This window comes from Passer domesticus, chromosome 17 (assembly GCF_036417665.1).
Source record: "Passer domesticus isolate bPasDom1 chromosome 17, bPasDom1.hap1, whole genome shotgun sequence".
NCBI classification, from domain to species: Eukaryota; Metazoa; Chordata; class Aves; order Passeriformes; family Passeridae; genus Passer; species Passer domesticus.
The window spans coordinates 4231350-4252300 of record NC_087490.1 but is presented as its reverse complement, the minus strand read 5'-3'; the positions used below and the strand labels follow the sequence as shown (position 1 = coordinate 4252300).

At 63.3% G+C, this 20951-nt stretch overlaps 4 protein-coding genes across 6 annotated transcripts in view; 1 reads left to right on the top strand and 3 right to left on the bottom strand.

Annotated features, from left to right (window-relative positions):
• Window positions 1-1206: 1206 nt before the first annotated feature.
• SDSL (serine dehydratase like) lies at window positions 1207-4524 on the bottom strand. The gene is made up of 9 exons (XM_064392611.1): window positions 4453-4524; window positions 3676-3783; window positions 3295-3480; window positions 3156-3195; window positions 2930-3069; window positions 2600-2688; window positions 2282-2509; window positions 2076-2200; window positions 1207-1466 (listed from the first exon to the last, which is right to left on the bottom strand). Exons 3-9 carry the CDS (start codon window positions 3460-3462, stop codon window positions 1273-1275), a joined length of 984 nt encoding a protein of 327 aa, XP_064248681.1. The 5' UTR covers window positions 3463-3480; window positions 3676-3783; window positions 4453-4524; the 3' UTR covers window positions 1207-1272.
• A 1489-nt stretch (window positions 4525-6013) lies between these two features.
• Window positions 6014-10381, bottom strand: PLBD2 (phospholipase B domain containing 2). Its single transcript, XM_064392685.1, has 12 exons — window positions 10133-10381; window positions 9881-9974; window positions 9642-9800; window positions 9155-9255; window positions 8541-8755; window positions 8378-8472; window positions 8146-8306; window positions 7493-7588; window positions 7118-7189; window positions 6877-7029; window positions 6615-6777; window positions 6014-6528 (listed from the first exon to the last, which is right to left on the bottom strand). The coding sequence occupies exons 1-12, from the start codon at window positions 10357-10359 to the stop codon at window positions 6361-6363; spliced, it is 1704 nt and encodes a 567-aa protein (XP_064248755.1). The 5' UTR covers window positions 10360-10381; the 3' UTR covers window positions 6014-6360.
• Window positions 10382-11582: 1201 nt separating this feature from the next.
• On the top strand, window positions 11583-18528 carry SLC8B1 (solute carrier family 8 member B1). Its single transcript, XM_064392156.1, has 15 exons — window positions 11583-12144; window positions 12625-12777; window positions 12875-12927; window positions 13022-13080; window positions 13312-13416; window positions 13494-13661; window positions 13758-13865; window positions 13948-14004; window positions 14181-14311; window positions 14467-14608; window positions 14959-15080; window positions 15265-15418; window positions 15505-15585; window positions 16105-16169; window positions 16253-18528. The coding sequence occupies exons 1-15, from the start codon at window positions 12046-12048 to the stop codon at window positions 16448-16450; spliced, it is 1695 nt and encodes a 564-aa protein (XP_064248226.1). The 5' UTR covers window positions 11583-12045; the 3' UTR covers window positions 16451-18528.
• The window catches only part of TPCN1 (two pore segment channel 1), a 42225-nt gene continuing 39360 nt past the window's right edge, over window positions 18087-20951 (bottom strand). For all 3 annotated transcript variants that reach the window (XM_064392153.1, XM_064392154.1, XM_064392155.1), the window contains one exon: window positions 18087-20682. In XM_064392153.1, coding sequence (XP_064248223.1) covers window positions 20560-20682 — 123 coding nt within the window. In that variant the 3' untranslated portion in view covers window positions 18087-20559. The remainder of the gene's footprint in view (window positions 20683-20951) is intronic.

The following is a 20951-nucleotide window of genomic DNA, read 5'->3' as shown; positions in this document are numbered from 1 at the left end:
GGGCAAACACCAGTGCTGTTTGGTTCTGTTTTTCTTTTCTTTTCCTGACCTTCTTGCCTTTTTGGGTTTTTTTTTTGTTTTTGTTTTTTTTTGGGGTTTTTTTTTTTTTTTTTTTTTTTTTTTTTTTTTTTTTGGAAGGGGAAGGTCTGCAGAAGGTGGGAAGTAATCAGGTTTTGGACCTGGGATAAAAAATAGCTGGAGGAGGTTGGGCTGACTCCTTATAATTAATAGTGTGCCTCGTAATAGGATTCTCCAGCCTTCGGTGCTCCCTGGAAACACCTTTTTACATAAGATATTGCTCACGATGGAGTGGCAGAGCTCTGATTTATGGGGGTTTGGCCTCCACGAAGCACCTGGGAAGGTGGCCTGGCCGGTGGGAGGTGTGGGCAAGGGGCTGAGGGCAGGAGGGGCTTCTGGGGGGTGGCAGGGGAAAGGGCTTGTGGGGGGGTGTGGGTGAGTGCTCCTGGGGCTGGCTGCTCCAAAAGGGAGGAGGACAAAAGGGTTTGGGGGCAGCAAAAGGCTTCTCTCCCTGCCCAGCACTGCAGGGCACAGGCTCAGGGTGGGGCTGGGGGGCACCAGCAGGAGCAAAACCCCGCATCACCCGGAATGGGAGCAAGGAGAGGGGAGAAGTGTTGGGAGGACACAAAAAAAACCCCAGGAGGCGCCACAGGAAAGGGCTAAAAGCAAACACAGCGCTGCAGAGTGGAAATGTGGGAGAGCAGGAAAGCTGGGGGAAAGGGAGAACGGGAAAAGAGTGGGATGGAGGGGAAAAGGGGGGTCTAGGATGGGGTATATCCCCTCCGCATGTTAGAGCACCTCGGAGCTCGCAGGTGTTAAACCCGGCCGGGGATCCCCGCGGATAAATCACCGCGGATAAATCACCGTAACAAGAGCGCTGTTCTCGTCTGGCCACAGCCAACGTGGCAGGAACGGGAGAGGATTGTAATAATTAATAATCATTACAATAATAATGCATAAAGACAGTAGCAAAGTAATTAGTCAGAGAGGGAGCGTTTGCTAATTGAGGAGGGGAGCTGCAGCCCGAACAGCCTGGGGAGGAGCAGGGAGGGGGCAGAGCAGAATACCCGGCATGTCCCAGGGGAAAAGAGGGATGTGAGGGCCCCAGTCCGCCCTCAACCCTGTGCCTCAGTTTCCCTCTCCTGCATGAGCGCTGCCTGCTGCAAAAGGCTGCGGGAGGAGGCCGGCCCGCGTCCCCAGGCTTTATTTCGGTTCTTTGGGAAGGAAAGCGAGCAGGGCGTGCCCGGCGGGGTGTCACTGCAGCCCCAGCTGGCTCTTCAGGGCCCGCAGCTGGGCCGAGTCGATGTTGCTGCCGCCGCACACCACGAGCAGCACGGGGCGCAGCGGGCTCGGCAGCCGCCCCTGGCCCTGCAGCCGCCGCAGCCGCCCCGAGTACAGCACGGCCAGGGCCGCCCCGCACCCCGGCTCCACCAGCAGCCGCTCGTCATCTGGGGACAGAGCGGGGACACTGCGGCACGCACCGAGCGACAGCTGGCCCGCCACCCCGACCCCAGCAGCACCGGGGTCCGGCGGTGTCCCTGTCACCCTGAGCCCAGCGGTGTCCCTGTCACCCCTGAGCCCAGGGTCCGCAGTGTCCCTGTCACCCCAATCCCAGTGCCCCCAGGGTCTGGCAGTGTCCCTGTCACCCTGACCCCAGAGCCCAGCGGTGTCCCTGTCACCCCGACCCCAGTGTCCCCAGGCTCCAGCAGTATCCCTGTCACCCTGAGCCCAGGGTTCAGCAAGGTCCCTCTCACCCTGACCCCAATGTCCCCAGAGCGCGGCGGTGTCCCTGTCACCCCAACCCCAGTGTCCCCAGGGTCTGGCAGTGTCCCTGTCACCCCGACCCCAGTGTCCCCAGGCTCCAGCAGTATCCCTGTCACCCCAACCCCAGTGCCTCCAGGTTCCAGCAGTGTCCCTGTCATCCTGATCCCCGTGCCCCCAGGGTCCAACAGTGTCCCTGTCACCCTGACCCCAGTGTCCCCAGGCTCCGGCGGTGTCCCTGTCACCCTGACCCCAGTGTCCCCAGGCTCTGGTGGTGTCCCTGTCACCCCGCTCACCCAGGAACTGCTGCACAGCCCTCACGGCCTCGGCGTCCTGCACCACCTGCGAGAGCACCTGGCACTCCCGGGCACACTCCAGCGCCCGCGCCGCCACCGTCTTGGCTCCCAGGCACGTGGCCACGCTGGGACAGCAGGGGACAGGGAGGTCAAGGCGAGGACACGGCAGCGAGCCCTGCCAGCTCGCTGCACGCCTGGCTGCTCACCTGGTGATGTCGGGCAGGGTGACGAGCCGGCCGGCTTTGAGGGCCTCGTGGAAGCTGTGAGCCCCCAGCGTCTCGGCGGCGATGATGGGGACATCGTGCCAGCCCACCTGCTGCAGGCCGGCCACCACACCGGCCAGCAGCCCCCCGCCACCCACCGCCACCACGATGGCACCTGGTTTGTCCTCCAGAGAGTCCTTCAGCTCGCGGACCAGGCTGGCGTGACCCTCCCTGCAGGGGAGGGCAGGAGGATGCAGCTGGGGGCTCCCCTGGGTTCTGGGGACGGGGAGAGGGGACAGGAGCTGCACCTGCAGCACTCACCACACCAAGGGGTGGTCGAAGGGGGGGATGATGACCCAGCCCTCTGTCTTAGCCAGCTCCTGGGCTCTGCTGTTGGCATCATCCCACACCTGGGTGGGGCAAGGGGGGGCTCAGCAGGGCTCCACAGAGCCCTCACAGCCCCGGGATGGGTCCTTTGTCCCTGCGGGGCTGGGGGACACCAGAACGGGTGAGGGCTCCCAGGGTGACCCTGCAGTGACGCCGGGGATGCAGGAGGGGGACATTTCGGGATGGGGTTTGCCAAGCACCAACGCGCAGCTGAGGCCAGGCTCAGCCCTCTCCGCACCCCCCAGACCCCGCTTTTGGGGGTACCTTGCCGTAGACCTCGACCGTGGCCCCCAGCTGCTGCAGTTTTCGCACGGCGGTGGGGCCGCTGCTGCTGGGCAGCACCACGGTGATGGGCAGGGCCAGCTCCCGGGCCGCGAACGCCGCCGCCAGACCCGCGTTCCCTCCTGGCACAGGCAGGGCTCAGCGGGGCTCGGCCCCCCGCGCACCCCCCGGCTCCTCGGGAGCATCCCCCCAGCTCCGGGGGAGTTACCTGAGGAGCAGACGAAGTGGCGGCAGCCCCTCTTGGCAGCCTGAAAGGCAGAGAAAGAGGGGAGGGGACGGCTGTGTGCCCCCGCTGTGCCCCCAGCGAGGGCAGGAGCAGCCCTCGCACACTCCGTGCCCACACTCACATCCTGGCACAGGTGCCCGATGCCCCGGATCTTGAAGGATCCCGAGGGCTGGACGTTCTCCAGCTTCATGAGGACCTTGGTGCCCACGGCCTCGGAGAGGGACAGGCTCTCCAGGACGGGAGAAACAACGTGGAAGGGCTTGTGGCCCCCGGGCGGCTGGGCTGCCATGGCCTGGCCGCGGATGCTCTGCCAGGGAGAGGCGGTGCAGCCACCAGCTGCTCCCACGGGTCCCCCGCAGCCCCGATGCCCCCTCCGGGCTGACAGGGCTGTCCCCAGTGTCCCCTCCCACCTCTGGGATGCTCTCCCTGGAAGATCCCAGGTTTGTGCCACCCCCTGCTCCACCCCGGTGTCCCCAGGTGCCCGTGCACAGCCTGGGATTACCTGGGATGTCTCTGCTTGTCCTCACCCACCGCCGAGCCTGCGCGACACCAGAGGGACAGGTGACGTCCGAGGGGCCGTGCCGGGGTCCCCAGGTGGCCGTGCTGGGTCCTGCAGCCGGGCAGGGGGCAGGGGTCGGACATTGCCCGGCTGCTGCTGTTTGCTCAGCCCCGGGCGGGTTTGAAGGCTGCGCTGCTGCCCAGGGTGACCCGCGGGGACAAACACGTGTGGCACCGCCAGCCAGGTCCCGGCAGCTCTCACATGCCCGGGAGACGGGATGTGGGCTCCCAGGAGATGGGGGAAGAGGAAAGGCAGCTCACAAATGATTTTGGGGGCCCTCAAGGGTTTGCAGTGGGTATTATCTTGTCCGGACAAAAACACATACCAGAAGATTTTAGGATTTTGGCGCTGAACCCCTGGTGCAGCCAGGGCAGCCTGCACACCCCAACCCCCAGCCAAGACACCTCTCATTGCCCCCAAAAGAGCCATCACACCCCTCTGCTCACCCTGCCAGACCCCCACCCCATGGCAGCCCTTCAATCCTCCCCCAAGTTCCCATCTCCAGCTGGGGAAGACCCCCAGGATGAGCCCCTCTGCTCCAGCTGGCCTTGCCAGGCACCCCACAGACAAAGATCCCGTAGGGAGGGGCTGTCCCAAGTGACCCCGGCAGAGGCTGGCCCAGACCCGAGGTCCAGCAGCACCCAGGCAAAGCAGGCAGAGCCCCCTCCCTTCCTCTGGGACCCTCCTTGTCACCCAGCCCTGGTGGCACCCCAGCCCTACCTCTGCTCTGAGGGGCTGGTTCTGTCCACAGCCGGAAGGGAGGAGGAGGAGGAGGAGGAAGGAGGGAGGGATCTGGAGGAAGGGCCAGCCCTGGCCCGCAGCCCCGCAGCCGCAGGAGGTTCCTCTGTTGCTCTGGCCAAGCTGGAGCAGCCTGGAAGCAAAGGGCACAAGGAGTCCTGGGGGAGGACACTGCACTGGGAACCCCACACTGTGCCAGCTCTGCCCCAGTGCCAGGCACACAGCAGTGAAACCAGAATACAGGATGTCAGTGCCCTGCCCCAAACTGGGCTGCAGAACCCCCCCAAAGCTCTGGGGCTGCCCTGCTCCTCATGGAGCTCATCTTCGGTGCCAACAAAACATCCCTGCTTGCTTCCCACACCACCCCTGGGCACAGCACTGCCCCTCTGCAGGGCCACTCTGCTGCTTTTGGGACATGGGGGCCTGGAAAACTAAAATTTCTTGAATGGGGGCATCGGGAGGGACACAGCTCCAGCCCCTCTGGGGGCCTCTGGAGTGACCCCCCCACCTCACAGTAGGCAGAGGCTGCAGGCACTTCCAGGAGGGTGGGACAGCAGCAGGAGCTGGGAAGGGGTGGAAGAAGCTGTCCCAGCTCACAGGGGTGAGGCTGGAGACCCCCTTGGGAGGACACCACATTTCAGCTCAGCCCTGGGTGCTCCAGGGTCCCTTTCCACCCCACACCCCCCTCCCTGTGCCTCTTCTGCTCCCCTTTGGCTCCTTCCCTGCCCTGGGGAAGGCATGCCAGGCTGTCTCCTGGTCACTTCCCTTGGCCAGTGTCCCTGGCTGACACTGTGGCAGCAGCTGGGATGGTATTTAACAACTTTTTGTTTGTTTTTCCATGTTTAAGTAAACAAAGAAGGGACTCAGCAACACTGTGGCATTTCCAGCATGCCCTGTTCCTCCCTGCTGCTCCCTCACCCAGTGATGGCGATCTGTCTGGGGAAACTGAGGCACGGGGACCCCAAAGGCAGCCCCCCCTTCCACAGTAGCCCACACACCATGGGGACATGAGAGGACACAGGCTTCCCTGCAATCTGTCCCAGCCCAGCAGGGTATGGGCACCCCACCTTCCCCAGGGCACCCATCCCTGATTTTGGGGTGCCAGCACCCCAACAGCACAGAGCTGCTCCCTCCCACCCCCCCGCAGCCCCCAGGGGCCCCAGCCCCGGTGGGAACCTGGCACCTTCAAAGCTCTGCCGAGCCTCAGCTCATTAATCCCCCAGTAATGACCTCGTTATTCCTAACGAGCCAGAGCGGATCAAGGGAGCTGCCTAAGAGGATTTTGCACCGCGGGTTTTGGGGACGGGGCACGCAGGTGCCAGAGGAAAGGAAGACAAAAGGCATGGGGATGGTCTCCCACTCCTGGGGGGTGAGCAGTGGGGCTCCCCCATTCCACAGCTGGCACCCCAGAAGCCCTGGCCTCACTGGGCACACACCCAGCAGAGAAGCAGATGCCCCTGTTAATGGGGAGGGGGAAAGACCCCTGAGTGAGCCCCACCCTAACAAAGCCACCAGAGAACCTCAGCAGAGGGCAAAGCACAGCCACCAGCACAGAGCACTTTATTATTTACCACAGCCCAACCAGCTCACTGCCCTCCTGCCCGCGCTGAGGGCGAGCCCCAGCCTCCCAGGATGCCCCTTTTCTGGGAAGAGGCCCCCCAAACCAGGCTTCAGCAGCCAGGGAAGAGCCTGGAGAGCCCCACGGCAGGGAGGGGACACGCTGGGCTTGTGCAGCACAGCCAGGACCCTGAGAGGCAGAAAGAACAGGGTGGGGGACCCTGTTACACAGAGCAGAGAGCTGTCACAGAGCTGAGCCCCCCACGCCCCACAGAGGGATCCCCCACAGGACAGACGCCCACGGACGGACAGACGGACGGGACCAGCGCCTGCTCAGTCCCAGTGGACCTTGACCGGGGGGAAGGTCCAGAGGTCGGGGTGGCCCATGTGGAGCAGGGAGCTGCAGGGGGACGCGCTCCAGCGGAAGGGCGGCACGTCGTCCCAGGCGGGGCCGCTGACTGCCACCAGCGCGAAGGCGGGCACCATGCCCGAGGAGGTGACCTGCGCGTGGGGACAAACAGGGCAGCGAGTCAGCACGGGCTGCGGAGCCCCCGAAGAGCCCCCGCAGGGCTGCCTGGTGGGCACACCTTCATGTCGATGCCGCCGTGGCAGCGCTGGCGCAGGGCGGGGAAGGGGTAGGAGCCGTTGGAGGGGTTGAGGTCGGAGCGGGCGGAGATGGCGTTCTCGGCGTTCTGGGGCGGGTCACAGCCCCTGCACCGCGACAGCGGGTCCTGCAGGTAGTTGTTGGACCTGCAGAGGGGAGGGGACAGAGCCACGGTGAAGATGTGGGAAAAGATCACGGAAAATTCCTCGGGGGAAGAGCCGGGTTTGGGGGTGGCCAGCACACACCGCATCAGGCGGATCATGGAGTCCAGGTCGCGGACCAGCGTCTGGTTCCGGCGGAAGATCTGGGCACGAGGGTTCTTGTCATAGGTGAACCAGTCCCCGTATTTCCTCACCAGCTCCAGGTTCCCACTGGTGTTGAAGATCTCCTCGAAGTACCTGGGGTGGGGGAACCCAGCAAGCTGGCACCAAGGTGGGCAGTGCTGCCCCTCTGTCCAGGCGGGCCACGGGGAGGGATGGCACTCACGGCACGTTGTAGCTGGCCCAGTAGCCCTGCTGGTACAGCAGCTTTGTCTGATCAGCCACCACCACCAGGCCCCTGTGCTGGGAGGAAGAGCACTGGTCAGAGCAGAGGGGGAAAAGTCACTGGGGGTACTGGGGGACATGCTGGGCTGGGGGGAACACACACTGGGGGTCCCCATAGTGGGGTTCCCACCCCAGCCAGAGGTGCTGGGCACCCATCACTTCAGCACCAGCAGCCCCAGAGCCTTCAGCCACAGACAGGCCCCACTGCCCTGTGACCCCCCATGGGGCTGGGCAGGCACCACCCTCAGGACCTTCCCAAACCCACAGGGATGGGACAGGAGACAGCAGGGGCTCAGGGAGGAATGGAGCCACTCACGGGATCTGCTCCAGCACTGTCAGCACGCCCGGCGCCGGGCTCGCTCTGCCCGGTGTGAAGGCGTTGTAGTCCACCACCATCCACTGGTTGTTGTACCTGGCATGGAGAGCAAGGAATGCATCCCTCTGGAAGCCTGGGCACCCTCATCCGCTCCCACTGATGCCTTAGGTTTGAGCTTTTATATTTTCCAGAGTCTGTGCTGCTTTAGTGTGTAGTTCTGAGCTTCATATTAAGGGATAGTGAGCTCTCTTCACAAAGTAGGGAGACAAAACAATTCCTTCTCTATCTTGGGACCAAGGACAAATGATCCAAATCACAGGGCCAAGAGCATAAACAACATGGACTGAGGAGAGTAAAAAAAGAAGGATGGGACTGCATAACCTAAAGCTATAACTGGACAATTAACTCCAAGATGCAAATGGACCAGAACTGATCAAAGTGAGAGACCCCATGACCAGTCGTGCATTTTGTGACCATTTTGGTTCACCTTGGGTGTAGCCCTGGCTGGGCTCTTGTGCTGCCCAAGGTGCATCCATTGAGGCCTTTTAATAAATCCCCACTTTATCCTTTAACCCTGTCTAGCCCCCATTCTAGATCAGCCTTCCCAAGGCACCACCATCCTCCAGGACCAATTCCCATCCCAGCCCACTCACGTGCCGCTGTTGAAGCGTCGGAAGAGCGCGGCCCACTCGGCCCCGCTGCGGGCCAGCCTGTTGGCCACGATGTTCCTCAGCCACTCCAGGACGCTGCCCCGCGGCTCCAGGTACTTCCACAGGGCCGGGTTGTTGTTGCCAATGGTGGTTTCCAGCGTGACCTGCAGGGCAGGGAGCGATGGGGAGGGCAGCAGGGCCGGGGGTGGGGTGCCTGAGGAGCAGACCCACTCACCAACCCGCTGCTGAGGATGTAGAAGTCATCCATGGAGAAGATGGTGCCGGGGTAGGAGGAGAACACCTGGACGCTGCCAGGGATCTGGGACTTGCCTGGAGGGGGGACGCAGAGCATCAGGAGGGGGCTGTGAGGAGCAGCCCCCCCAGCCCAGCGCACGCACCGCCGGCCGAGGCGCGGAAGGGCAGCGTGTACTTCTTGATGACGCGCAGCATGGCCTGGTAGGAGCTCCAGGTGTCGTGGGCCACCAGCAGGTCCCGCTGGCCCGGCAGCAGCTTCAGCAGGGCCGAGCAGGAGCCCGAGCCCAGCACACGCTGCGGGGAGGAGCGGTTCAGGGCTGACTCCAGGTCCTCCAGGTCACCCCCCAACTGCAGCAGCCTGGGGGGAAGCAAGGCGTAAGATGTCAGCTGAGGGATGCCCCAGGCCTGCAGCTGGGCTCTCTGTCTGTCTGTCCATCTCCACCACACCCCAGGGCAGTCATTTGTGCTGGCAGCACCCTGGTAGCATGAGCAGGGAGGAAAGAGGGAGCACAGCAGTGGGGAAACTGAGGCAGGCGCTGTGGGGGGAACCCACCACCCAGCACATGGGGTGGGGAAGAGGAGAACCTGCCTTGGACCCGACAGCAGCAGAAGACAAATGCCCAGAAAAGGTGAACAAAGTAGACTGGGAGTAGAACTGGCTGTTCCTGGACATGCAGGAATGCAGGAGTGCAGGAATTGTCCTCACAGCACTCCAAACCCTGGGACAACCCTCCCCCACCTCTGAGAAGGAGCTTACAGGAAGCCAAAGGGTGCCAGGGAGATCCTGCCCCTGGGGAAGTCCAGGCGCCCGTTGTAGCTGTCCTCCAGCCCCTTCAGCTGCAGCAGGGCCAGGCGCACCTGGGGACAGGGGACAGAGCTGGCACCTGGCTCCTGCGGGGAGTCAGGCTGACAGGATTTGGGGGACGGGCTCCCTCATTCCCCCAGGAGACAGAGCAGATCAGTTGGGTCTCAGAGCTGCTGCAGAGGCACGGGGGGAAGTGTCACTGCCAGCAAGGTCATGACTCAGCACCCATGGCCGAGAGTGATAAAGCCACCTCCTGTGCACCCCAACTGCAGCACGACAAAGTCAGAGTCACCTCTGCTCCCCCAGGAAGGAGGATGACCACATCCCTGTCATCCCACCTGGAGCTCGGCCAGGACAGCTCACTGCCCTGTGCTCTCCTCTGGGTTAAAGGCCCAGGAGGACCCAGGGGGTTCCCCTGGTGGGGGTTCCCCACCCTCACCTGGTGCCAGTACTCGGTGTCCTGCCCCTTCTCCATCTGCTCCTCCATCCAGGCCAGGTTGGCCTCCAGGTAGCCGCGCAGCTTCTGGCAGTACTCGCTCTCGTACTTGAAGGGGCCACAGTAGCCCACCATGGTGTTCATCCAGTGCATGTACATCAGCTGGGGGACAGGGCCAGCTGTCACCGCCGGGCACAGCCCGGGAGCCAGCAGGGCACGCATTCCTGGAGGGGTTCCCTTACCTGCTCGGTGACGGCAGCCTCGGCGAGCCCGGCAGCGTAGGCCTGCAGGCTGTCATTGTACGAGGCGTTGGTGGCCACCTCCAGGAAGGCCCAGCTGTGGGGACACGGGCACGGTGGGTCACGGGCACGGCTGGGACCGGGTCACGGCTGGGACCGGGCACCCACCGAGCATGGCTGCCCCGCGGCCACCCCATCCCCGCTGGGCTCCGAGCCCCGGCCCTCCTGTCCCGTCCCGTCCGGCCCGGGTCGTACCCGACGTGCGGGATGCGGTCATCGAGGCTGGCCCAGGCGACGGCGGCGGGGTGGCGGCCGGGGAGGACGCGCAGCCGCTCGGAGCCGGGCTCCAGCAGCACGGAGACATTGCGGGGCACCGGGGACGAGGCTGCGCCGGCCGGGACGGCGGAGAGGAGAGGGGACAGCAGCGGGGACAGCAGCGGGGACAGCAGCGAAGCCACCAGCAGCGCCCGCGGGGCCGCCATGGCGGGGACACCGAGGGGCGGGGCTGGGAGGGACCACGCCCCCTACAGCGACACCACCCACGAATGGGCGGGGATGGGGCGGGGCTTCGTAGTGACCACGCCCCGCGGTGCCCCGTTATATTGCTGGGGCGGGGATGGGTTGGGGCGGAGCGTCAGCGTGGCCACGCCTCCATCAGAACTGCCGCGCATCGGCACGGCCGGGTTTGGGGGCGGGGCGTTGTATGGGCCACGCCCCCAGAGCGGCGCCCTGTATAAACACTCCACAAGGGGCTGCGGCTTGGGGCGGGGCTTCTGGCGTGGCCACGCCCCCGCCGCTCCGAGGCGTGGGGACCCCCGAGACCCCCTCATAACGCCCCTGTCCCTCCAACGCACCCCACGGTCCCACGGCCGCGCTGCCATCCCGCCTCTCCCAGACCCACGGCCACGCTGCCGTCCCGCCTCTCCCAGCCCGACGTTCCTCCTCCCCGCCTTCGGGGCACACGCGTGGACCCCTGGTGTGAGCTGTCACAGCCCGGCCCCGGCGTGTCCCCGAGCTGGGGCAGGGCGAGCACTCGGGGTGCTGCTGCTTCCCTCGGGCCCCAGAGGCGCGGCAGCCCCGGCCTTGCGCAACTCCCTGCGCCTCTCTCCGGGGGGGAAGGGCAGAACGCAGCCTGGGGGAGGAAACGGAACCAGGGTGGGAAATGGACCATTGAATCCATGGGTTCTTTGGATCCCATGAGGGTCCTGTGGCTCCGGCCGTGAGGGCCAGCCTGCACCCCACAAACAGCGCACGGGGCACGGCTGAGGCTGGGTGTGCTGGAGCTGGGCTGTGCGGAGAGCAGCCCCGGCCCCTCTGCGGGTGTGGGGCCGCCGGCCGGGGCTCTGTGCCCCGCTGCTCAGGCTGTCCCACACGGGACACCCTCCCGGCCGCGCTGCGCCGGGCCCGCCCGTTCCAGGGGCTCAGCCGTGTGGGGCGCAGCCCTCAGGGCGGCTCCGGCCTCAGACGCACGGCACGGCGCAGCGGGCGACCTGTGCCCCCTCAGGGCGGCTGTCCCGGCCCCAGAGGCGCGGCAGGGCGCAGCAGGCTGCCTGTGCCCCCTCAGGGCGGCTGTCCCGGCCCCGGAGGCACGGCACGGCGCAGCGGGCCGCGCGTGTCCCCTCAGGGCGGCCAGCCGCGTGGGAAAGCGCCGCTGCCGCTTTAAGCGCGGAGGGTGGCGGCTCCTTTAAGGCGGGGGGGCCGGCAGGGCTCGGCTGCCCGCGCTCGGCAGCGGGGCCGCGCCGACACGGAGGGGCCGTGCCGCGGCTGGGGCTCCGGTACCGCCATCCCTCCAGCCTTCCTTCCTTCCATCCCCGCCCGGCATCCCCACCCCCGGGGTCCCGTCCCCTCCCCGTCCCCTCCCTGCCCTGCGGGTGCCCCCGGTGCTCTCCGTGGGCTGTGGGTGCCGTTTCCCCTCCCTCCGCTCGGGGTGGCCCCGGGCTGAGCCCCCCCGGCGGGGCCGCGGCGCAGCCTGCCCGCGGGAGGGCTCTGCTTTTTATCCTGTTTATTATTTTTAGCCTTCGTTACAATTCCCAATTTTATTATCGGTTTTTAACGCCGCCCGGGGAGCGCGGGATGGCGCTCCGGGGGCAGCCCCCGCTCCGTGCCCCCGGGGAGCGCTGCCCGTGGTAGGTGTCCCCCGGGGCTGTCCCCGCCAGGGACAGGGCAGCATGGGGCAGGGGGCCCCGGGGCCGGCCGGGGCACTGCTGGACGTGGGGCACACGCTGCCTCCCGCCGGGGATGCGCTGAGCCACGCACCGGGCCTGGATGTGAGTCTGGGGGCTGCTCTGCTGGGATGTGCGGGGGACGCGGGGAGGGATTTTGGGTGCTGCCGGGGTGGTGGGGTCCCCTCCCGTCCCTGCTTCCATGTCCCCGCCATCGCAGCAGGGATCTCACCCGGATTTCCTCCGCTGCTGGTTTTCTCCTCCGAAAACCTCGCTGCCTGCCAGGCCGGCTCCTTCCCATGGCCCGGGGTGGGTGTGGGCTCCGGTACCCCCATGTGTGGGGACAAGGATGGGCTGGGGACAAGGGTTTCCACTTCTGCCGGCCTTGGCACAGCCCTCGACCCACGCACGTGTAGCACAGGTGGGGAAACTGAGGCAGGGCTGACAGTGACCTGCCAGAGCAGCCCCATGGCAGCGCCTGGGGGCAGTGGGTGGCAGTGTCCCCTCAGGGTGGCCGTGGCAGCCTCGGGGAGGGCGGTGGGTGCTCGGGGGGCCCCGGCCATGCCCCCTCCCCTCTCTCAGCAGTGCTGGGAGGTTCGGGAGCACAACAGCTCCGAGTGGTGCCACTTCATCCGGAGCAACCCCGACTGCCGGCTGGACGGGGGCTTCCTCAACTACCTCGATGGCGTCTTCTGTGTCTTCCCGCCCCGGCTGCTGCCCCTGGCTGTCACTCTCTATGTAAGGACGGGAAAGGGCAGTGCTGGGGATGCTCTGCTGGGGGGCCGTGTGGTGGGGACCCCAGTGACCCCTCTCTGTGCCACCCCTGACCCTACAGGCTCTCTGGCTCCTGTACCTGTTCATCATCCTCGGTGTGACAGCAGAGAAATTGTGAGTGGCCCTGCAGAGGAGAGCACTGTCCCCAGAGTGACCAGGAGCCCCAAGAAGCCCCTTCACCTCTCTGTCCCCTTTTCTGCCCTTCCAGCTTCTGCCCCAATTTGTCAGCCATCTCCACCAACCTGAAGCTGTCCCACAACGTGGCAGTATCCTTGCCATATCACAGGGGCCTCAGGCAGGAGGGATGTGGGCACAGGGCAGGGGAGGTGGCCATGACAGGGTCACTTTGTGTCCCCTTGGCACCGTGCCAGGGGAAACCCATTGGGAGGTGACAGTGGGACGAGTGGTCATGTGCTGCCACCAGACAGGAGTACACAGCACCCATGTCCCCAGGGGGAGGAGGACACCAGGTCTTTTCCTTGACGTCCCCTCTCCATGGTGTCACCTTCCTGGCCTTTGGAAACGGGGCCCCTGATGTCTTCAGTGCTGTGGTGGCTTTCTCTGACCCCCGGACAGCGGGGCTGGCCATCGGGGCCGTCTTTGGTAAGGGCACCCCAGTGCCATGTCCTCACGGGGTGATATTTGGGGCTGTGGATGAGACAGTGCCCCTGTGCTGGCAGGTGCTGGGGTGTTTGTGACCACGGTGGTGGCCGGGGGCATCGCCCTGGTCAAGCCCTTCACGGCCGCCTCCAGGCCCTTCCTCAGGGATGTCATCTTCTACATGGTGGCCGTCTTCCTCACCTTCGTGGTCCTCTACTTGGGCAGGATCAGGCTGGGAGAGGCTCTGGGTGAGCGCTGTGGGAGCTGGGCATGCTGGGGGCAGCCCGGGGGTGCTGGGGGCAGCCCGGGGGTGCCGTGACCCCCCCGTCACTCCCCCATCCCAGGTTACCTGGGGCTCTACGTGTTCTACGTGCTCACCGTGGTGCTCTGCACCTGGATCCACCGGTGGCGGCGCGGGGACGGGCCGGCCCCTCCCGGAGCCTGGGAGCCAGGTAAGGGCTGCCCAGCTGGGATGGGACCCCCGGTGTGCTGGGGTGCCCTTCCAGTGCCCCTGCCCGCTCCTGTCCCCCACAGAGATGCCGACAGATGTGGAAGAGCCGGAGTCCTCGGGCACAAACAGTGGGGACTATGGTATGTTGTTCCCTGTGGGCTCAGGGCTGGCTCTGCTCCGTCCTCGGGGGTCCCAGAGCCCCCCAGGCTGCTGCAGGTGTGACTGAGCCCGTGGGGTGACAGCCCATGGGGCAGGGGAACTCCCTGGGGACACACAGGGAGCCCCCAGCCCGCTCAGTCCCCGTGGCCCCTCTCAGGGGAGGAGTACCGGCCCCTGCTGCCCTCCCGGGACTCCTCCCTGCGCATCCTCGGCTCGGCCCTCAGCCCCCTGGACTACCGCAAGTGGAGGAGGAAGCCCTGGTACTGGCGGCTCTTCAAGGCCTTCAAGGTGAGTAGGGGGCAGGAGGAGCCCCCCAAGGGGCAGCCCCATCCCTGCTGGCCCTTGGGGCTCTGTCCCCCCGGGGCTTTGCAGTGGGGAGGGTGGGACAGGGGCAGGTCATGGGGCACCTCGCGGGGTGTCCCAGATGGGTGTCCCCGTGCCAGGTGCCCGTGGAGCTGCTGCTGCTGCTCACCGTTCCCGTTGTGGACCCTGACAAGGATGACCTGAACTGGAAGAGACCCCTCAACTGCCTGCACATCCTCACCAGCCCCCTGCTCTGCGTGCTCACGCTGAAGTCAGGCACCTGTAAGAGCCTGGGGCAGTCCCAGCTGGCAGAAGGGGACAGGACTGAGAGGGGAGCCCTGGGGACTGCAAGCACCCATCAGAGCTGGCTCCCCACTGTGGGGAGGAGGGATGGGCAGGGAGGAGCCAAGCTGTGTTTGCAGCTGGATACATCCTCACAAGGCTGGGGCCCCAGCATCCAGGTCCTGGGGGAAAAATGGAGCAGGCCTGGCCTGCCTGGGGAAACTGAGGCACAGAGGGGAGCAGCTCTGTGAGGAGGCAGGGTAGAGGTGGCTTTAGCTGACAAGGCTTTACCCCCACCTCAAGCCTGGTGAGATCCTGTCCCAGCCTCTCCCTCCTCTCCCCACGTGCAGATGGGCTGTACCAGATCCAGGGCGTCTTCCCAGTCTGGGCACTGGTCACACTGGTTGCCTCTGCCCTGGCCCTCATCATCTTCATCACCACAAGCAATGAGGAGCCACCCAAGTATCACTGTGTAAGGTGTCCCCCAGCCCTGAACACCCACCAGGGACCAGCACAGCCTGCTCCAGACTGGGCTGGGGGTCCTGGGGCAGAGCAGGAGCTCTCTCCCAGTTCCCAGTGTCCCAGGAGGGATGTCAGGAGGTGTGCAGGGTCCTGTGGGCTGCACACAGGGACCAGCTTGCTCCTCTTGCTGCCAGGTGTTTGCCTTCCTTGGCTTTTTGGCCAGTGCCATGTGGATCAACGCCGCGGCCACGGAGCTGGTGAACATCATGCGCACCCTGGGCATCATCTTCCAGCTCAGCAACACCGTGCTGGGCCTCACACTGCTGGCCTGGGGCAACAGCATCGGGGGTGAGCGCTCTGCTGCTCCCAGTGCCCCCCTGGCACGCCCTGGGGTGCCCCTGCCATGCCCACGGTCTCCTTTTGTCCCTCTACAGACACCTTCTCCGACCTGACCATGGCCCGGCAGGGCTATCCCCGCATGGCCTTCTCCGCCTGCTTCGGGGGCATCATCTTCAGTATCCTGTGCATGCCAGGGCCAGGCTGCTGGCACGGGGGGCAGGAGCTGCCTGAGTTCCCCTGGCTGCAGCCCAGGGAGAGCCCCTTGTGCTGTGGGATCCCTGGAGAGGGGCTGGGATCCATCCCAGAGTCCCTCCAACGCTGGCAAAGCCCGCAGTGTTCCCACAGTGCAGGGGGACAGTGAGGGATTTGGGAGGGGCAGGGAGGGGCACAGCCAGCAGCTCTCCCCTGTCCCCACAGCTGCCCCAGCTGGGCTGGAGTTTGGCAGATTGGGAGATTGGCTGGGCTGGAGCGTGGCAGATTTGGGATTTGCCAAAGGGAAGGAGGGGAGGGGGCTGTGCCTCGCTCGGGTGGATTTTGGGTGAAGCCTCTCCTCGAGTGCTCAGGGTAGCATTCAGCACAGAGGGAGAATGCCTCAGGCGTGCAGGAAGGAGGAGGATGGGGGCAGAGGGATGGGCTCAGTGCTGTTGCCCCCTGGAGCTCTCCTGTGCTGTGCGTCCATCCTGAACGTGCTGCAGACATCCTGGTCGGCGTGGGGCTGGGCTGCCTGCTGCAGATGACCAGCAGCCAGCCGCTGGTGAAGGTAAGGCCGTGGTGACACAGTGACACAAGCCAGGCTGGCAGCAGGACACGTTGTCACCCCGCATCACCCTCCTGTCCCCACAGCTGGAGCCTGACAGCCCCCTGGTGTGGGTGCTGGCCGGGGCGCTGGGGCTGAGCCTGGTGTTCTCCCTGCTGACGGTGCCGGCGCAGTGCTTCCAGCTGGGACAGGCCTATGGCGTCTGCCTCATCGCCTACTACCTGCTGTTCCTGTGCGTGGCCCTGCTCACCGAGTTCAGGGTCATCCATTTCTCCACCCCCTGAACGGCCCCAGGAGCTGCAGCCCTGGAGCCGGCTCTGCCCGTGCCCTGCCCTGTCCCTGCCAGGGGACAAGGACAGCTCGACCTCACCGTGCTGCTGGAGGTGCCAGCCCAGCCCCCGGGCCCCGCTGTCCTTTGGGGAAGGAGCTGTCAGTGCCCACATCCTCTCCTCGCTCCCTTTAATCTGTGTGATTTAGGGAACTCCGGGCAGGAGCAGCATCAAACCTCAGCTGGGTCGGGGGGCAGGAGCAGGGGAGGGGAAGCTCCAGCCCAGGGGCACAGCAGGGGAAGTTCTGCCTCCTCAGCTCACCTTCCCCTCCTCAGCTCCACGCCATGCTCTGGGACAGAGCTGGGGCAGTTGTGCTGCACAGGGTGGCACTGCCACAGCCCAGACACACGTCTGTCCTTGGGAAGGACTGTCCTGTTGGCACTGTGGGCTGGAACAGCAGGCAGGGCACAGCCAGACAGGGTTCAGGGGACACAGTGCTCCAGGGACACACTGGGTTCAGTGCAAGCAAAACCTGAGGGAAAAACAAACACCAAACCAAGGGAGGCTGGTTTTTCCCCTGCTTTTTTTAGTGATGTTTTTCAACCTGAGTTTCAGATCCTACTTTTCTCCTCCTCCTGGGCTGGGCAGAGCTGTAGGAAAGGACCTGGAGGTTTCCACACACAGTGTTGACCTCTGGCAGGACTAGATTTAAGCACTGTAAAAAATTGCAATAAAAAAAAAAACTAAAACACAAACACAAACCCAACCTTGACTTTTGCCTGCTGCAAGGGCCATTCCTCCTGCTCTGTGCTGGTCTGACTCAGCCCTTAGTCAGCACCCAGCCTTTGGGGCAGAGGGAACAGCCAGGCCTGAGGACCCTGGGACACCCAGAGTGGTTTTTCCCCAGGGAGTGGGGAAGTGCTTTCCAGTGGCTGATGTCCCAAGAGCAGTCACGTGCTGTGACACTGGGAACAGGGTCAGCACAGCCCAGTCCCTGGGGACAGGGACTCCTGCAGGGCCCACGGTGCCAGGAGAATGGAGGGTGGGCTGGTGGCTCTGCTCCCAGCTGGAGGATCCACGGACACGGGCTGGAACAGAGGGACACCCTCATCCCTGCCCCATGGGAGAGGGGGGTGTTGAGCAAACACCACAACTGTCAGACCTGGTTCCTCCTCCTCCTTTCCTCCTGGGCCTGGAGCATTTCTCCTTTTTCTAACAGATATCAGCAGCTTTCACAGAAAATAACCCTCCCTGTGCCCACAGCCACTGGCTGTGCCCCGATCTTGCTCGGGCAGCTGCCGAACGATCCGGGACACAACGCCCACTTCCTGCCACAGGCAGGGCTCAGCAATCCAAACCCTGGCACACGTCCCAGGACAGAGGTGCAGGGTCAAACCCCCCTTCTGGCCTCAGCACTGCCCCGGGGCAGCCTTAAAAAACCTGACTTTGAAAGAGTTCTCTTGATGTTTGGGCAATAGGGAAGGCAGGCTTTGTAATGTCCTGGAACAGGAATCTGGAGCATGCACACAAAGTATTCCCAACACAAGCACCTGCCACCAGAGAGGGCAGGCAGGCTCTCTTCAAACACTGGAAATGCTCCAGCTTGGCCAAAGCCACCTCTGGAACAACAGGGGAAGGAGGAAAGGAAGCCTTTACGAAGCCGAGGATGCTCTTTATTAGTGCGCCTGAAAAAAATCTAGAGAACATCTGACAGACACGTCCATAAAATCGGGTTTTTTATAAACAAAACGCCAGCATACAAAATCCTGCAGTGCTTCCTCCCGTGCTCCCTACAAAATGATTGTCTCCATTGTCAGTCTGTGTGTGGGGGGAGGGAGAGGAGGATAAATAGAAGGGGATGCCCCGTACTCAAACTTTGTTTCCTTCCAAAGTCATATGGAAGAAGCAAACTGCTGCTGCCCTCCGTGGTTATACAAAAATAATGAACACAGCGGGTATGTGGGGGAGGATCAACACCTTGGAGGCAGCACCCTGACCCCCAGCCCTCCAGGGAGCCCTTTATTGCATGATCAGCCCTCAGTGCCTTCCTCAACACAGCTTAAAGCCACAGCTCCTTTCACACCCAGAAAACACCCCCCAAAGAAAAAAAAAAAAGTCACTTATAGCCCTGCCAGGAGAAATCAGCTGTAGGGGAATGTGGAGATTAACCACAGCCACATTTTTTTCCCCACTAACCTTCATAATGCTCATTCCTCCTGCCCACAACTTAAAGCACAATAAACACCATCTCCTGCAGCCCCAGGACTAATCTGGATAAACCTCCCGGGCTGCAACTCCACACAGAGCAACTGCAGGAGCAACAACTGCACTGCTCCTTAATTTGTGGTTGAATTTATGGTTTGGAAAACAGCCCTTTAAGGTCCTTCATGGGTCAGCTCAGAAGTAGTTTCATATCTGCAAGTATCCAGAAAGAAAACAAAGAGTTGCCATGAGGCACCCAGGGAGTTTGGCAAGGGTTGGGAGCAGCCACTGGTGCGTGTGTGCTGCCCTCCCAGCCCTTCCAAGTGCTCCCACCGTGCCATGGAGAGAGAGATTTCCAGAAGCAGCTCTGCCTTGCCTCCCTCTGAAAGTCTCACCCACCCAGGAAATGCTCCTGAGCTGCCCAGGTGGGATCAGCCCTCTCCTGCTGTCCTCGTGCCACCAGGTGAGGCCACCAAGGAAAGAGAGGCATGTGGGACAAAGGGGATGGGGACACAGATCTGCCACTGCCTGGTGCACCTGGAGAAGGGGGAAGCCTCCTCAGGAAGCTCCACTCTTGGTCTGAACCTGAGGAAAGATCAAACAGCACGAGGTGAGGGAACCTCCCAGCTGCCAGGGACTTCCAGCTCTCAGAACTTCCTGTGCTGCCAGGGAAAAGAGGGGTTTGGAGAGACAGGTTCAAAGGATGGCACAACTGCCACAATGCCACAAACCTGGCAGAGCTGGGAAGGGATCCCATTCCCCCTTCCTCCTTATCCCTCAGCTCTCAGGTGCAGAAAAGCAGACAGGTGAGAAGAATCCTTGTCTTCCACGTTCCTCCTGCATCCACAAGCCAGGGGAACAGTGGAGCTCTTCAGTGGATCTTCAACACCTGACTGAGCTGAGCTGGCCTCTTCCAGCCTGAGAAACATTCCTGCAAGGGAGGAGCCCCACTCTGTGCTGGGACTTGCTCAGCTGGAATGAGGACTGAGCAGCAGGACTGCGTGATGCCCAGGAGCTCTGCCTAACCCAGAGCCAGGCAGAAAAATGCCAGACTTGGAGCTGCAAAACCTCCCACTCTTCTCCCAGTCATTTATCCCAGCTAAGGACCAGCCAGAGAGGTTTCACAGAGCAGGTGGCCAAGGGGCAGAGCCCCACAGCCATGTCACCCTCAGAATCCCCTCCCTGAACAGAGACAGCAGCTCTGGGCTCTGCAGAGGTGACCCCAAGCCCAGGCAGTGCCAGGCAGGACTGACCAGCAGTGATGCAGAGACAGAGTCTCCAAAGCCCTGCCCCACCTATGGCCATAGCATGAGGGGTGCTGGCCCTCAGTTCTGCCTCAGAACTGCTTGGGGACAGCAAAATTAAACTGGAGCTACTTCAGGAGTGCATCAAGGTGTGCCAAAAGGAGGGGGAGGGCAGGCTGCCCTTCCAAAGTGCTGAGATTTCACACCACCTCCCCTTTCCTTGCATAAGGAAGGTGGAGCAGAAACAAAACGTCACTCCCTGATCTTTTGTCCCTAGGTTAATGGTACCCTTGGAGCAACAGGGATCTTCCAAAAGGGCCCAAGTTTTACTGTCAAGCAGGTGACTTCAGCGAATTCCCTGCTGTTAATGGGTTACCCATCCCTTTCCCCAAGGTCTGTTAGTGCTAAGACAAGCAGCAGCAGCTGGAGCCTGGGAAGGGGCTCAGAGGGACAAGGGCTCTGCCATGCCCAGATGTGCTGAGCGTGGCCATCACACTCCATCTGTGAGCAGCAGCCTTCCCCCGAGCCCCCCGGGCCTCTGGCTTCTCAGCAACCACTGCTGGGGCAAGATTTGATCCCTACACTGGTACACTGACAGATCTATATACACCCCCCAAAATCCAGGCTGGGGAGGAATACTCTAGGTTATTGCATAGAAGGTGGCTGTGTTAGCTAGGCCTAAATGACAGTCTGGGAGCGCTGCCGCAGGCTCAGGGGCTTCAGGGAGCTGCTGGAAGCAGATGCAGGCTCTGCCACTGGAGTCTGGGATTCCTCTTTCCTGGAGTGCTCCTCATACCATTCCTGCAGCAGGGGAGTAAAGAGGCAGGGGTCAGGCTGTGCCCCACACACCCCAAAAGGGCAGAGCCTGCTGTCACTGCCAGGTGAGGGCACCTTTATTCAGGCACAGAGGGCTCTTCCCAAAGCCCTGGGTACAGCCTAACCTCCTGGAACAACCCAGCCAACTGCAGCATGCCTGTGGGGAATGCACTGAGACCTTGCCACAGCGCAAGGACACTTCCCACCCTCAGGATGTCCCTCCTGAACACCCAGGCTTCAGGATGTCTGTTCCC